The 18166-nt window shown below is 36.1% G+C and overlaps 1 protein-coding gene across 1 annotated transcript; it reads left to right on the forward strand.

Moving 5' to 3' along the window:
• Positions 1 to 1312: 1312 nt before the first annotated feature.
• On the forward strand, positions 1313 to 2263 carry LOC738524 (olfactory receptor 5K4). Its single transcript, XM_001140268.2, has one exon. The coding sequence runs from the start codon at positions 1313 to 1315 to the stop codon at positions 2261 to 2263; it is 951 nt and encodes a 316-aa protein (XP_001140268.1).
• The last annotated feature ends 15903 nt before the right edge of the window (positions 2264 to 18166 follow it).

Genomic DNA, 18166 nt, shown 5'->3' on the forward strand with positions numbered 1-18166 from the left:
CTGACCAACATGGTGAAACCCTGTCTCTACTAAAAATACAAAATTAGCCAGGCATGGTGGCTCATGCCTGTAATCCCAGCTACTCGGGAGGCTGAGGCAGGAGAAGTGCTTGAAACTCTGTCTCAAAAAAAAAAAAAAATGTGCTTTGAATTAACTATTGTAGGCTCTTCTCCAAAATTGTCTGTTTGGAGTATGCTAAGGCTAAAGACTTTTAGAAACTTCTAAAAGAAAAGAAAGTTAATTTTATTATTCTTTAAAACTCAAATTGTTTCTGTACCTGAAATATTTTAATGTATAGTTGCCAAATTATAAGAACTATATAATAAATTTAGTTGATCATTAAACTCAAATAAATATATAGCCAGTAAAGAGTAGATAATGAGTTTGTAATTTTAAATAAATTTAAAACTTAAGTAAATAAATGGGGAACCTCCATGGAACTCACTGAAAATGAAGACATTACTTTCTATGAGAGATGTTTGAGTGAATACAAAATAGATATTTACCATGAAGAATATTCACATTATGAGTGGAGATTTTGCCACCAAATCTTACAATGTTGGACATGCATGTAAAACTCTTAAAACTGGAGACAGAAAGTATTAGGATAAGTGAGCAATTAAGAGTAATAACTCCTTGGGAAATTTGTCATACCAAGATTGGAATAGTATCTAGAATATGTTGAAATGAACATAAAAATGATATCCAATACAATGATTAAGAACACTCATAGATGTTTCATATTCTTATCCTCTCTAAAAGGATGAGTAGATATCTCATAAAATATGCAATTGGTGACCTTATGTGGAAAGCGTTACTAAGCTAGCAAAAGCATTCTTCAAATCACTGTGTTTCTGTGCAGTTTTTAAAATGTAGACATTTAAAATGCCTAAAGAGTAATTCATTTTAAGCGTCACATTGATCCAATAGGATACGATTTAAAACTTGTTTACTTTTACCTGGAGGAAAACATACCATAAGAAAATGTCTTAATTTTGGAAATGGAAAATTATATGTACTGATCACAAATTTTACATCGGCATAGGATAATTCAAGCAGATAAAGCTTTCCTGCCCTAAGAATTCACACAGATATTTTCAGACAAGCCCTGGGTACACAATCCATGATACATTTTTTCTCACTTGATTTGACCAACAGTGAGTGTGCTAGTGTTTAGGAGATGGCACAGGATGATTTGAAGAAGACTTTCTTCCCTTTTGTATACAGGGAAATTAGAGGGTGAGAATTAGAAACATTCTGCTTTGGAATCTCACATTTCTTTACAATTTATGTCTCAGCAGAGAAGCCAGGAATGGCTAAGGAAAATCACTCCTTAGCAGCTGAATTCATCCTCATAGGATTTACAAATTATCCAGAGCTGAAGACGCTTCTGTTTGTGGTGTTCTCTGCCATCTATCTGGTCACCATGGTGGGGAATCTTGGTCTGGTGGCATTAATTTACGTAGAGCGTCGTCTTCACACACCAATGTACATCTTTCTGGGCAACCTGGCTCTGATGGATTCCTGCTGTGCCTGTGCTGTTACCCCCAAGATGTTAGAGAACTTCTTTTCTGAGGACAGAATCATTTCCCTGTATGAATGTATGGCACAATTTTATTTTCTCTGTCTTGCTGAAACCACAGACTGCTTTCTTCTGGCGGCAATGGCCTATGACCGCTATGTGGCCATATGCAACCCACTGCAGTACCACACCATGATGTCCAAGACGCTCTGCATTCGGATGACCACAGGTGCCTTCATAGCTGGAAACCTGCATTCCATGATTCATGGAGGGCTTCTATTAAGGTTAACTTTCTGCAGGTCTAATAAAATTGACCACTTTTTCTGTGATATTCTTCCACTGTATAGACTCTCCTGTACAGATCCTTCTATTAATGAATTAATGATATATATCTTTTCAATACCAATTCAAATCTTTACCATTGCTACTGTCTTGATCTCTTATCTCTGCATCCTTTTGACTGTTTTCAAAATGAAATCCAAGGAGGGAAGAGGTAAAGCATTTTCTACCTGTGCATCCCACTTTCTCTCTGTCTCAATATTTTACGTTTGTCTTCTCATGTACGTTCGACCATTTGAAGAAGGAGATAAAGATATACCAGTGGCAATATTTTATACAATAGTAATCCCATTACTAAACCCTTTTATTTATAGTCTGAGAAATAAGGAGGTGATAAATTTTCTTAAAAAAATTATGAGGAATTATAACATTCTTAAACCAACTTGCTCTATAGCAAATTGATTTTTAATTTATTAAAATGCTTTCATAAATAGGGAACATAGAAAAATTAATATGTGATTTTACACAAAATGTAAGCTTCTAAATCATTAGGCTATGTTTGTTTAAAAAATATATCAACGGAATTTCAAAATTGTTTGACAAATCTTTATCCAAATTCCACAACCAGAATGAATATGGGAAACTCACTGGTAACTGTTATTACTACCTTTCATGACTCTCATGGAATTGTCAGAGAGTATTATCCTAAATCTCAATTAATCAACATAGCATGAAAGTTAAATGTTTAAATGTGTAGAAGAGTCTTCTTTGATTAATGTTTCCTAGTTAATGGAAGACATGATATCCAATCCTATGTAGAGCATTTGAAACATTTAAAATTTCCTGGCAGAAAAGTGAAATGATAGTTTTCTTTCAGAAAACTGACCTGACAGACACATGTGGATTACTTTAGAGTGGAAAAGACCAGAAGCAAACTAACTGCAGTAATTTATATTTAAGGTAATGAAGTCTTATTTAGATAAGATTCCAAGAATGAAAAAAATAAAATGAAAAGGAACACACACACACATACACAGACATATACAGACACAGACACAGACACACATACACACATGCAAAGAGGCTCACCCACAAAATATTCTATTTTGCAGAATAATTAATAGTTACTTATAACAAATTGGACAGAGTAAATTAAGGTCTACTTTAGCCAGAAGCATAATTAAGGTCCTTTTCATTCTTGAAGGCATCAACCATGTTATTTGCTATGTATTATAGAACTGCAGTTTACATATTAAACACTCATTAAACATTTTAAAACATATTAATAATGACATTGTTTTATTTTTGAGTAATGGTAAGCTGTACCAATATTTTATGTGTTTATTGACCATTTTTACTTTTATGAACTGTCATTTTTGCTTTGTTTTGTTTCTTATTTATATCATTGTTTACAGAGAAAAGACATCACAGCTATTTGTGGCAAATGATTCCTCTGTGGGTTGATAGTCTTGGTATTTGTTTCTGATATTTATAAACATTTTAATATACTCATATTTACTTATTTTTTCTATGATCTCTTTCATGCATTTCATCCAGAATTTCTTTTTTAATCCAGTCTACTATTAACCAATATTTCTTTTTCTCCTTTTCTTATTTATCTTCTTCTCCTTCTACTTATTTTCCTCCTCCTTCCTTTTTTGATATTTTAAATTTTTGCAACTTGACTCTTGATTCTTCCTGGAATTTATTTAGTATATGGCATATTAAAGGTATAACTTTATTTGGCTGTTTCTCTAAAAAATATTTATAAACTAATTTAATTCAAATAAACACTCAGGAGAACTTCTTTGGGAACCTGGCAAAATGAATTTAAAATCTTTTCATATCCTAGATTTTTCTAGAAAATAAAAAAATAGACCTTATATGTTATATATTAAAATACATGATAAAATTCCAATTATGATAACAGTTTGGTTTTAAATCAAGAATCAATAAACAAACCAACAGAACAAACCAGATTGTTCAAAAGTAAACTCTCATATAAAATAAGAAGGGCATCACAAATAACAAGGAAATAAAGGATTGTTCAGTAGCCCTGGGTCAACTGGGTAACTATCTCTTCCATTGGTGTTAAAATGTATATCTCCCTGTCATTTAGATATATATTTATAGACAAAATGTGTATTTCCTTCATTTTTCATAGTTTGATTTTTAATATGCAGCACCCAACTGGGATTTATTTTATAATGTTATAAAGTGAGAATTAAAATTTGATTTATGGCTAACCAGTAGTCCCAGAAGCATTTATTGACAAACTCTTCTCTAACTGATTTCTTATGCCTCCTTTTTATACATTTATGCTCATACATTCACATGTACATGCACACACAGAGAAGTCTATTTCTAGCCCGTTTGTACAACAAAAACAAGACCGTTCTAGTTCGTACACTTCTGTCTCAGGAGGGAAGATGGACATTTTAAAAGGCAATCAAACTAAAAAGCCATAAGTTATAATTGAGGAAGACTCTTCTGCTTCTACCTAAAGTCTATTGTTAGGGTTCTATAACATTTATATATAAAATATCTATTCACTCTATTCTTTCTTTCTATGTGACCTCATTTTTTTTTTGGGCCTTTAATTTCATCAATATGAAGATGGCTCAGAATGTATGTTTCCAGCTCTGATATCCTCCCTGCTCTCCAGTCTCACATGTGCAACTGCCTACTTCACATAATTACTTAAATGTTGCAAAGACATCTCAAATTCAACATGATCAAAGCATAAGTCTTGAATTTCCCACTAAACATGGTCCTGCCCTGGTCTTCTCCATTATGATGGTCACATCCTCCAACCAGTTGGGCAAGGCAGAAATTAAGAGAACCCCACACAACTCTCTCTCCTATCACAACCAAACTTTCATGATATCTGTCAACTTAGTCTCTGAAGTCTATCTTAAATGTGGCAAATCTCTCCACTTACACCACCTGTACATAATTTCATCTCTCACCTGAACAATATCATTAGCTTCAAACTCGTCTCTGTGCTTTTGCTCCTTTATATTTATTTTTTAATGTATATTTATAATACGATTTAAAAATAGTACTAAAAGGTGAATTCCAAAAACTACAGTCTCTTGCCTACCATGACTTAGGTGTTTCATCCACAACAACCTTCTAATTTTTTAAACGATTTCTCTGAAAATTTATCCTTATATTTCTCAGTATCAGTTTTAGTCATATTAATCAATTTCCCATTATGGTAAATGAATATTAGGTTATTTATTAAACACCTCCCCTTCCCTTTATCCTTGATGATATAACATATTTTTTTTTTTTGAGATGGAATGTCACTCTGTTGGCCAGGCTGGAGTGCAATGGTATGATATTGGCTCATTGCAACCTCTGCCACCCGGATTCAAGCAATTATCCTGCCTCAGCCTCCCGAGTAGCCAGGACTGCAGGAACATACCACTGTGCCCAGCTAATTTTTTATATTTGTTTCTAGAGACGGGGGTTTCACCATATTGACCAGGCTGGTCTTGAACTCCTGACCTCGTGATCTGCCTGCCTCAGCCTCCCAAAGTGCTGGGATTACAGGCATGAGCCACTGTGCTCGGCCCAACAAAATTTTTTATAATTCAATAACCACTTTTTATGAGGGACATGCAAATACAAGAACTAGTTTACCATGCTTATATTTCTTTTTCTTTACACCTGTAAATTTTTTTAAAGTTAATAAAAACTTTATATTCCTATTTGCTCATTCACATCGATTATGTATCCATCAAATTAATCAACCATATTAAATAATCATGAGTTCTTTTTTTACCCTGGAGACTTCTTTTCTGGTGGCCTCCACCCTCCTGCTCCAGTCTGGACAATTTGCTCTCTAGACCCAATATTCAGCCGTCCTGCTGAGACTTTTATTTTTGATTTCCTGTTTTAAGTAACTCAGTATTCAAGCTCTCCATCTTTCTCTTAATTGTTCATTCCCTCTTTTTGCTGACTGCTCTTTGGCAATTTTTTTCCACATATGATTAATAATTTGATTTCTTTAAAATTCTAGGTTATAAATAATTTTTCTTCTGAATGCTGAAGTTATGCTTCCTTTATACTCTAGCATGATCTGCTGCTTTGGAGAAATTGCATGTTATTCTGATTCCCATTCTATTGTTTACCTGGAAACATTTAGAATATTTTCTTTATCTCTGACTTTATGAAGTATCGGAATGAAAAAATTTAGCAATGTTGTTATCACTTTTTCTAGATAGTAGTGGAGTCTTGTTTCACTCGTTCTTCCCTGCTTAGCTGTCTTTTCTTTTCCTTTCCTTTGCCTTGTCTTTTCTCCCTCTTTTCTTTCCTCCCTTCTTCCCTCCCTTCTTCCCTCCCTTTTTTTCTCTCTAAAAATTCAAAGTTTTACTTCCTTAATTAAGGCAATCCTGAATGTACAAGATAGATAAAATTTACATAGAGGAGAATAAATAAATTACCAGTTTTCAGAATCATAAATGTTTTCTTAATGACTGTGAAAACATTAACAATTTAAAAGTTGCCGTTATGAACTCAGCTTTTGTTTTCTGGAAAAGTCTTCATTTCTCCCTCATGTCTGAAAGATATCTTTACTGGACACACTATTCCAGGGTAAAACTTTTTTTCCTTCAGCACTTCAAATATGTCATTCTACTCTCTCCTGGTCCTAAGGTTTCCTCTGAAAAGTCTGTTGCCACACCTATTGTATCTCCATTGTATGTTATTTGTTTCTTTTTGCTTGCTGCTTTTAAGGATCTTTGTTTTAATCCTTGACCTTTGGGAATTTGATTATTCAGTGCTTTGAGGTAGTCTTCTTTGGTTTAAATCTGCTTAGTGTTCTATAACCTTCTTGTAATTAGATATTGATATATTTCCCTAGGTTTGAGATGTTCTCTGTTATCCTTTTGAATAAACTATCTACCCCATCTCTTTCTGTATTCCTTTTTAAGTCAATAACTCTTAGATTTGCCCTTTTGAAGTTGTTTTCCAGATCCTGTTGGTGTACTTCATTATTTTTATTACTTTTTTTTTACTTTTCTCTCCTCTGACTGTACATTTTTAAATGGCCTGTCTTCAAGCTCACTAATTCTTTCTTCTGCTTGATCAATTCTGCTATTAAAGGACTCTAATGCATTTTTTAGCATGCCAATTGCATTTTTCAGCTTCAGAATTTCTGCTTTTTAAAAATTGTTTGAATCCGTTTGTTAAATTTTTCTGATAGAATTCTGAATTCCCTCTCTGCCATTATCTTGAATTTCTTTGCGTTTCCTCAACACAGCTACTTTGAATTCTCTGTCTGAAAGGTCACATATCTCTGTTTCTCCAGGATTGGTTCCTGGTGCCTTATTTTGTTCATTTGGTGGGGTCATGATTTCCCAGATGGTGTTTATGCTACTAGATGTTTGTCAGTGTCTGGGCATTGAAGAATTAGGTATATTGTAGTCTTTACAAGTCTGGGCTTGTTGGTACCAGTACTCCTTGAAAAGGCTTTACAGATATCTACGAGGACATGGATGTTTTGACATAAGTTTTATCTGCTTTGGAGGACACCCTAAGCCCACTAATGCTGTGGTTCTTGCAGACATGTAGAGTTATCACCTTGATTGTCTTGGACAATATCCAGAAGATTTCTCTGAATTACCAGACAGAGACTCTTGTTCTCTTCCCTTGCTTTCCTCAAACAGATGGAGTCTCTCTCCCTCTCAGTTCTGAACTTGAAGTTGGGGATAGGGTGACACAAGAACCCCTGTGGCCACCACCACTAGGACTGTGCTGAGTCAGACCTAAAGCCAGCACAGCCCTGGGTCTCACCCAAGGCCTGATGTAACAACCCCCTGGCTACCACTTTTGTTTGCTCAAGGTCCTGGGGCTCTACAATCAACAGATGGCAGCACAAGCCAGGCCTGTGTCTTTCCCTTCAGGGTGATGAGTTCCCCTAGGCTCTTAGAGAGTTTTAGAGGTGCTGGCCCTGGGAGGGTTGAGAGGTGCTGTTCAAAAGCCAGGGACTGGAGTCAACAACTTTAGAAATCTACCTGGTATTCTATTGTTCTGATGCTAAACTGAAACTCAAATCACAAGATACAGTTCTTCTCACTCTTCTCTCCCTTTTTTAAAGGCAGTGGAGCCTCACTCTGTGGCTACCACCACCATAGGACCATGGGGAATACTGCCAGACTACTGTCGATATTCTCTTAAGGCCCAAGGGCTTTGAAGTCACCTTGTGGTAAATGCTGCTTGGCCTGGTACTCGCCCTTCTGGTCAGTGGGTTCCTCTCTGGCCCAGGGCGGGTCCAGAAATGCCATTCAAGAACCAAGTTCTAGAATCAGGGACCCCAAGAGCCCACTTCATGCTTTACCCACCTGTGGCCAAGCTGGCACTTAAGCTGCAAGACAAATCCCCTTACTTTTCTCTCAGCTTTTCTCAAGCAGAAAAAAATCTTGCCCCATAGCTGCCACAGCTGGAAATGTGTTGAGTCTCACCTGAAGTCTGCAAGTCTCACAGTCTCACCCAAGGCCTTTGATATGTACCTGTGTATCACTGCTGGCATTTAGGGCCCAACTGCGCTTCAGTTTGTTGATGATTAATGCTGCCAGGGCTGGCAGCATTCCTTTAAAATCCTTCCTTTAAAGGTAGTGGATTCCCTTTTGGCCCAGGATGTGTCTAGGAATGTCATCCAGGAACCAGGCCCTGGAAAAAGGGCCTCACATCTCTGACCAGTGCACTAACTTATGTGGCTGGGTTGGTATTTAAGATGCAAGACAAAGTCCCCCTTACTCTTCCCTCTCCTCTCCTCAAGTGGAAGAAAGGAATCTCTTTTAGAGCCATGAGCTGTGCAGCCTGGGGTTACTGGAAGGGTGATAACGCCAGCACTCCCTTATCCATCCTGACTGGTGTCTGAGTAGGTTGTGTGACCCCCCCATTCCACTGCCTCTAAGCCAAGTTCAGCACTAGGACTTGCCTCCAAGTTTCAGTCCCTGTGGCCTAGACATCCTTTCAAGTTTATTAGGTCCCCATAGCACTTTAGCCTGTGGTGGCAAGGCTTGTGAGAACTCAAGGTCTGACCACTGGGATCCACGACTCTCCTCTGGCTAGTGCTCGTTTAAATGCTCTCTCTGAGGGCAGGCATCAGCTGAGTTGGTCTGGTTTTGCTTTCTGTTATAACAGGTCATCACTGAGTTCAATGCCTCACAATAGTTTCACTCTTCTTCTCCCCAAGACACAACAATGTTCTCTGTACCAAGCCACTGCCTTGAGAGGAGTGTGTGTGCAGGAGGGGTGGCATTGGCACTTCAAGAGTGTTTTTTCTATCTCATCAGTGCCTCTTTCAGTGGCATGAAGTTAAAACCAGGTACTGTGTGTACTCACCTGATTTTTTGTTCTAATGAAGGTGCTTTTTTGTTAGATAGTTGTTAAATTTGTGTCCTTGGGAAAGGATGATGTTCAAGGAAGCCTCTTATTCCACCATCTTGCTTCTAAATACTTAATTTGAGGTTATAAATGGATTCAGAGTTCAATTACTTACCTTAGGAAATAGTTGTCACATTGTAAGTAGTTATAATTTTCAACAAATACTAGAATGGAAGTCAGCATATACAAGTTACTTCCATTCAAAATTTGTGAAAAATTTCTGGAATCCTGAGCATAATCTTGCAAAATCAGTCATATTGTAAGTTTGAAACTATTAATCCCTTTTAAATCAACACTATCTGTGAGAAGTAAATCGCATGTTTGAATATTATTCTCAACTTCCTTTGAATTCATTCAAAAGATTATATTGAATATGGATTCACATGGGATTTTTATGTTCTAATGAAGAAAATTTTTATATTTACTGATGGAAATTTTAATTTTAAACTTAAATGTTTTAATTAAAATTTTAAAAACTTTCTCTCAAGTTCTCAGAAATAGAGTATCTGTATGATGGTGATTTTTCTATCTCTGGTTGAAAATAAGTCTATTTTTACTGAAATGCCTATGGATTTAAATTTTTCATGTAGTTTGCTTAATTGCTCATCATATATGACAGCACCATTTCTGACTGTATTGATTAAATCAAGTTGCTTTTCACCGTAGTATTATTTCTTGTCTTATTTGTTAGAAATTCCACCAATCTGCAGTGATTTCAATGAATGTTGTTGATGTGTTCATAGCATTCACAGAAAGGGATGCTCGTCATGCAGAAGTGAGGCAGAAAGTAGTGAAAATTCCTAATAGCTAAACAAAGCTATTAGGTGAAGGGGTGGCCTGCCCCTCCACACCTGTGGGTATTTCTAGTCAGGTGGGACGAGAGACTGAGAAAAGAAATAAGACACAGAGACAAAGTATACAGAAACAACAGTGGGCCCAGGGGACCGGCGCTCAGCATACCAAGGACCTGCACCGGCACCGGCCTCTGAGTTCCCTCAGTTTTTATTGATTATTATTCTCATTATTTCAGCAAAAAGGAATGTAGTAGGACAGTAGGGTGATAATAAGGAGAAGATCAGCAAAAAACATGTGAGCAAAAGAATCTATGTCATAATTAAGTTCAAGGGAAGGTACTATGCCTGGATGTACACGTAGGCCAGATTTATGTTTCTCTCCACCCAAACATGTCAGCGGAGTAAAGAATAACAAGGCAGCATTGCTGCAAACATGTCTCGTCTCCCACCATAGGGCGGTTTTTCTCCTATCTCAGAATTGAACAAATGTACAATCAGGTTTTATACCGAGACATTCAGTTCCGAGGGGCAGGCAGGAGACAGTGGCCTTCCTCTATCTCAACTGCAAGAGGCTTTCCTCTTTTACTAATCCACCTCAGCACAGACACTTTACGGGTATTGGGCTGGGGGACGGTCAGGTCTTTCTCATCCCACGAGGCCATATTTCAGACTATCACATGGGGAGAAATCTTGGACAATACCCTGCTTTCAAGGGCAGAGGTCCCTGCGACTTTCCACAGTGCATTGTGCTCCTGGTTTATTGAGACTAGAGAATGGCGATGACCTTTACCAAGTATACTGCTTACAAACATTTTGTTAACAAGGCACAGCTCTAGATCCCTTAAACCTTGACTTCATATAACACATGTTTTTGTGAGCTCCAGGTTGGATCAAAGTGGCTGGGGCAAAGCTACAAATTAACAACATCTCAGCAAAGCAATTGTTTAAAGTACAGGTCTTTTTCAAAATGTAGTCTCTTATGTCTTTCCGTTCTACATAGACACAGTAACAGTCCGATCTCCCTTTCTTTCCCTACAAAAATTCCTAATAGCTAAACAAAAATATCTTTTCATCACTTAAAAGTACAAACATGAAAGAAAACTAATTTATACACCTATCCACCTATCTGCTAGGCACTACTAGACTTTTTATATATATAAACTACCGATTAGGCCTTAATTCTTACACATTTCCTCAGTAGAAATCTCATATCTTGAATCCTGAATGTCTTGCCCAAATTCATTCAGCTCATCTGGATAGAGATAGACTTTGAGTCAATATTGCCTTTTCTTTACATCCTTTGGAGTTTAGAAAAAGGATAACTTTTGTTTCATTAATCTTTTCTGTGCTTTTATTATCAAATTCATTTATTTTGCTCCAATCTTATTTCTTTTCTTCTAATAATTTTTGGTTTCATTTTCTATTGCTTTTCTAGATCTTTAAGATGCATCATTAAGTTGTTTATGGGAATCTTTCTACTTTTTTGATATAGCCACTTATTGCTATAAACTTTCCTCTTACCCCACTTTTGCTATATCCCATGGGTTTTGATACATTGTGTTTCCATTTTTATTTATTTTGAGAAATTTCTAAATTTTCCTTTTAATTTCTTTATTCATTCAATGTTGTTTAGGACCACATTGTTTAATTTTCATTTGTTCGTAGAGTTTCCAAAGTTCCTCTTGTTATTGATTTCTTGTGTTATTCCATTGTGGTCAGAATATATACTTAATATAACTTCTTTAAAAAAACTGAGACTTGTTTTTTGGCCTAACGTGGTCTAAGCTTGAGAATGTTCCATGTGCTGAGGAGAAGAATATGTATTCTGCAAGCTGTTAGATAAAATATTCTGTAAATATCTATTAGGTCCATTTGATCTATAGTGCAGTTAAATCTGATATTTCTTTGCTAATTTTATGTTTAGATGGTGTGTCCAATTCTGGGATAGGATGTTGAGGTGCCAGGTATTATTATATCTGTCTTTAGCTTGAATAATATCTTCTTTATTTCTTCTAATGCTCCAGCATTGGGTGCATATATATTTGCAATTTTTATATCTTCTTGATGAATTAACCCTTTTCTCATTAAATAATAGCCTTCTTTGTCTCTATTTATAGTTTTTATCTTCAAATGTATTTTATCTGTATTTTCTGATAGAAATATAGCTACTCCTGCTTTATTAGGTTCTTATTTCATAAAATGTCTTTTTCCATTTCTTAAATTTTAGTCTATGTGTGTGTGTCTTTATAGGTGCAGTGAATTTCTTATAGGCAGCATATGGTTGGGCCTTGGGTTTTGTTTTTATTTATTTATTTATTTATTTATTCAGTCACATCTTTTTTGGGAAGAATTTAGACTATTTATACTCAATTTTATTACTGATAGTAAGAATTACACTGTTATTTTATTATTTGTTTTTTAGTTGTTTTGTTGGTTCTCTCGCTTTGATTTATTTATTCCTATTTTTCTTTGTGTAAAAGTGATTTTTCTCGGGTGATATGTTTACATTTCTTGCTTTTATTTTTTTCATATCTTTTATAGGTATTTTTGGATGTTACCAGGAGGCTTGCTAATAACATTCTATAACCGATTATTTCAAACTCATGACAACTTAATGGTGATTACAAAGAAACAAACAGAAAACAAAAAGAAAAGTAAAAAACTCTAGTCTTCAAGTCCATTTCCCCTGCCTTTTGACTTTTTGTTATCTCCATTTATATCTTTTTATCTAGTCTATCTCTTTAAAAGTTGTTGTAGCTATTTTTTTTATTGATTTGTCTTTTAGTCTTCCCACTAAAGGTATACATGGTTTTACACATTGCAATTACAGTGTTAGAGAATTCTGTATTTCTCTGTGTTACTGTTACCAGTGAGTTTTATACCTTTAGATGATTTATTGTTGCTTGTTAAGGTACTTTCTGTTTAGATTGAAGAACTCCTTTTAAAATTTCTTATAAGACAGGTCTGGTATTGATAAAATATTTTAGCTTTTGTTTGTCTAGGAAAGGGTTTATTTCTCCTTCATGTTTGAATGATAATTTAATGAACATAATATTCTAAGTTGGAATTTTTTTTTCATCACTTTGAACCTTTCATCCCACTCCTTTCTAGTCTGTAAGGTTTCCTATGAGAAGCTTGATGCCAGATATATCAAAACTCTTCTATATTTTATTTGCTTCTTTTCTCTTGCTGTTTTTAGGGTCTTTTCTTTATCCTTGATCTTCGAGAATTTGATTGTCATCTGCCTTAAGGCAGTCTTATTTGGGTTGAATCTTTTGAGGTTCCTTAACCTTCTTGAACCTGGATATTCATGTCTTTCTCTAAGTTTGAAAAGTTCTCGCTGTTATTTTTTAAATAAACTTTCTACCCCATCTCTCTCTGCATCACCTTTAAGGCCAATAACTCAGATTTACCCTTTTGTGGCTATGTTCTTAATCTTATAGGAATGCTTAAGGAAAAATAATTTTATTTAAGAAAAAGTATTCTATGGTCAGTTTTGCTTTGCTTAGGAAAACAAAAACTGAGATAATTTTTTTAAATTAAGGTTATTACATCCATGTATTTTCCTGTATGTTCTTTTAAGTCATTGTAACATTGGGTTACAGGGTTTTAACTCCTGGGTCTAAAAAGGACACAGAGTCCTGCTAAATCTTAAACACTGACAGCAATTAAAGCCTCATCTTCAGGCCCCATAGAAGATGCCAATCAAAATAAACTGCATTCCTGAGACACAGGGCAAAGAAAAAGCTATTCAATTCCTCAAAGCCCAGGCCAAGGACTATTGCAGAACAAGTGGGAGCATAAGATTGTAAGGGCAAATTTTGAAAGATAAAATAAGTTCCATTCCTCTATAAATTAATCATTAGTATAGAAGGCACAGTGATGCAAAACCAGTATATAGACTCCCATGTCAGATGAATAAGGTTTTCTTGAAACATTAACCAACTCCTTAATAAAGGTTATAAAAGGCTTATGGAAGTTATATTTTATAATCAAAATTAAATTTTATTGATTGTTTACAAAATTTTGAAAAACAAATGTAATTGGCTTCATGCTGTTTTTAATTAGAATTTTTAGTAAGAAAATTAAGTCTCCTTGCTCAAAGAATGAAGGTTTTTACTTTTTTGGAAATCCTTGAATTATCACTTTGGTTAAATGACTTTACAATGACCTGTAATCTTGTTTTGTAATATCAAGTGTTTAAAACCTTTTATATTTGACAAACTTTCCAAAATCAAATTATAAATTATGTCTTTTTGTAACCTAATTAATCTTTTAAGACATTAGACTCCTTAAAGTCCAAAAAAATGACACAGTTTGGCTTACTGGGCATAAAAATTATACAGGAAGCATTGTCAAATATGAAATAGTGTTTGGTTTTCTTCGGGTTGTATTTGTATAAATATGTTATTAGTATGTGTTCCAAAATTATAGGAAACTCCTGTAATTCTGATATAACTTATTGTACATTATCAGTAATAATCATAATTATGTTAAAATTATTGTGAACCACAGATATAACAAATTTCCTTGTCAATTGTGTCTTTTGACTATGATTGCCTTACAACTTTTTTCATCCACAGACAATTGTTCTTGGAGTGTTCTTGGACATGATTGTCTTGTTTTGGTCTTGTTTAGAAGGTAGCTTTATAATCAGCTATAAAACTCCTACAGGTGCTCTTAAATGCAGGTTTCTGATAACTCTGGAGATTGTGACATCAGAATAGAGGAAAAAATTTCAGGACTCATGGAGAGCTGAAATGTTCATGGGTGGGGGTAGGGGGGCTTGCTTTGAGCTGTCTCAGCCTTACTGGATGGAATTAATGTACTTCTTACATATTGATTGCTGTCTCATGTCTCCCTAAAATATATAAAACCAAGCTGTGCCCCGACCATCTTGGGCACATGTCGTCAGGACTTCCTGAGGCTGTGTCATGGGTGCATCCTCAACCTTGGAAAAATAAACTTTCTAAATTAACTGAGACTTGTCTCACATTTTGGGGGTTCACAGATAAGATAAGGGAGAATCTGCTGGGTTACCAGGAAACATCTCTTGCTCTCTTCTCTATTTTCTGCAATCAGAAGGAGTATCTGTTCACCCTGGGCTGCCTAGAGTTGGAGGAGGGGTGATGGGTGCACCCTTGTGGCCAGCTCAGCTGGCACTGTGCAGGGTTGCACCCGGGTCTGCAGTCACTACTACCTGGCTGGCTTCAACTGATATTTATTCGAGGCTCTAGACCACATTAGTCAGCAGGTGGTGAATTCTGCCAGGACTGGGTTCATCCCATCAGGACAGTGAATTTTCTTCTGGCCCAGGGTGGGTCTAGAAATGTCATTCAGGAGCAAAGCAAAGACCTAGAATCCAGGGCTTCAGGAATCTGCCTGGTGCTTTATTTTACTGGAGCTGAGCTGGTATCCATGCTGTAGGCCATAGGCCTCCACATCTTTCCCTCTCCATCCACCAAGCAGGAGTCTCTCCTGGAACTGCGCTGACTGGAGTTGGGGAGAGGTAATACAGGTGAGCCCTTGACCACTGCAGCTGGTGTCACACTTGGTTACACCATATGTTCACTGCCTCCCAGTGTATCACCAGAGCTTACCCTAAACTGTAGACCTTGTGGCCTGACCAGCACCCAAATTTTTTCCAGGCCCCCAACCACCTTAGCAAGCAAATGGTGAAGCCAAGACTCAAGTTTTTACCACTGAAGCAGGGAATCTCCCTCTAGTACAGGGCTTGTTGGAATGCTTCTTCTGTGTGAGCTAGCAGAATTCTGCTCTGTGCTATGTTCCACTGTGACAGGGCAGCACTGAGTTCCAGTGCAAAGTTCCACAATCACTTCACTCTCCCTCCCCCAAGCACACAGATTATCTCTCCCATGCTATGCTACCTGCAGTTGAGGGAGGGGTGGTATAGACAACGCAGGTCTTTACTTCCCAAGTTCTTCAGTGCCTCTTTTCTTAATACTATGTTTAAACCAGGTACCGAGGTCACTCACTCAATTTTTTGTTCCTATGAAGGTACTTTCTTGTGTGGATAGTTGTTTAATTTAGTGTTTGTGTGGAGAGACAGTCACTGGAGGACTCTATTTGGTCATCTTGCTCTACCTCCCTCTACTTTTACTTTATTGATTTTGTAGCTCAAATCATTCCAATTTTGGCCACCAAAGCTATTTCCGTTGCCTCCTGTGTGCTTTTGACAAACACCCATAATTGTGTATACGGGATGTGTTTTTATTGGTTTATTTTTGGCACTTTTGTATTGGCTGCTAGTATATCTCATATATTTCCTGCAGCATTCCTAGAATCAGCTATTTCTTTCAGAAGGCCTGGATTTTTGTAATTGGAGGATGGTATTAGAAACCAGATCTGGGTGATAGATGTGCTGACTGCTTCTAGAGTATTATTGCTGTAGGTGCTCTCAGCTGTCAGAGTGAGCATATGTGTCTTCTTGCTGCTCCACATTCTTGCCAATAATTGATATTTAATTTCTTATGGTAACCATTCTAAGTATCTACTTATTGTTTTAATTTGCAATTACCTAATGAAAAATAATGTTGAACATCTTCTCATGTTCTTATTTGCCTTCTTAATATCTTCTTTGGTCAGATGTTTGTTCAGATCTTTTACCCTTTTTTTTTTTTTTTTTTTTTGAGATGGAGTTTCGCTCTTGTCACCCAGGCTGGAGTGCAATGGCACTATCTTGGCTCGCTGCAACCTCTGCCTCCCAGGTTCAAGCAATTCTCCTGCCTCAGCCTCCCAAGTAGCTGGGATTACAGGCATGCACCACCATGCCCAGCTCACTTTTTCTATTTTTAGTAGAGATAGGGTTTCTCCATGTTTGTCAGGCTGGTCTTGAACTCCCCGACCTCAGGTGATCCACCCACCTCAGCCTCCCAAAGTGCTGGGATTACAGGCATGAGCCACTGCACCCGGCTACCTTTTTTTTTAAATTGGATTGTTTCTTTGCTTATTGTTGAACTTTATATTATGTATACAAACCCTTCATCAGAAATGTGTTTGTTAAAGTTTACTTAGAGTCTACGGCTTATCTTTTAATACTCATAAAAGTGTCTTTCTCAGAGAAGACGTTTTACATTTTAATATAACTTAAACTTACCTATTTTTTTTTCTTTTATGGATTGTGCTGTTGGTGTTGTATCTAAAATTCATGAGCATACTGAAGAGCACCTACATTTTCTCCTATGTTTTCTTCTGGAAGTTTTATAGTTCTAGTTTTACATTTTAGACTTATAATCCACTTTGAGTCAGCACTTGTGAAATATGTATGGTGTATGTCTAGGCTTACGTTATTTGAATATGAACATCCAAGTGTTCCAGCACCATTTGTGTAAAGATCATCCTTTATTGAAATGCCTTTGTTAGTTTGTCAAAGATTACTTGACTATAATTATGTGGGCCTATTATAGTCCATCTATTCTGTTATCTTAAACTTGTGTATACTCTTTTAATAATACCATGCTGTACTGATTACCTTAGCTTTATAGAAGTCTTGAGATCTGGTAGTGTGAGTGTCCCAACCTTGTTCTTCTTCAGTGTTGTGTTGGCTATGCTAGTCTTTTGTCTTCTCATATAAACTTTAGAATAATATTTTTAATTATGAATAATGCTACTCTGAACATTTGTGTAGAATTTTTTGTATGAGCAAGTGTTTTCATTTCCCTTGGGTACATACTAGGAGTGAAATTGCTGGGTCATATGTCAACTCTGTTTACTTCTTGAGGAAATATTTGACTGCTTTCCAAAGTAGCTGCAGTGTTGTATATTCCCAATAGCAATATATGATTCTTCCAATTTTGCCACATCTTCAACATCTGTTATTGTCTTTCTTATTATAGCCATTAGAGTTCGTGTAAACTGGTATCTAATTGTGGTTTTGATTTGCATTTCCTTGATGGCTAATAATGTTGAGCACCTTGTTATGTACTATTAGCTATTCACATCTCTTCTTTGGAAAAACAACTACTCAGATCCTTTGACATTTTTATAAAGAAGTAACTTGTAATTTTATTATTAAGTGATAAGAGCTGTTCATTAATTATAGATATATTCCCCTTATCAAACATATGATTTTCATATATTTTATCCTATTCCATTGGTTGTCTTTTATTTTCTTGATGGCATTCTCTGAGGTAAAGTTTCTAATTTTGATGAA

The sequence above is a fragment of the Pan troglodytes genome, chromosome 2, assembly GCF_028858775.2.
Source record: "Pan troglodytes isolate AG18354 chromosome 2, NHGRI_mPanTro3-v2.0_pri, whole genome shotgun sequence".
Lineage (NCBI taxonomy): Eukaryota > Metazoa > Chordata > Mammalia > Primates > Hominidae > Pan > Pan troglodytes.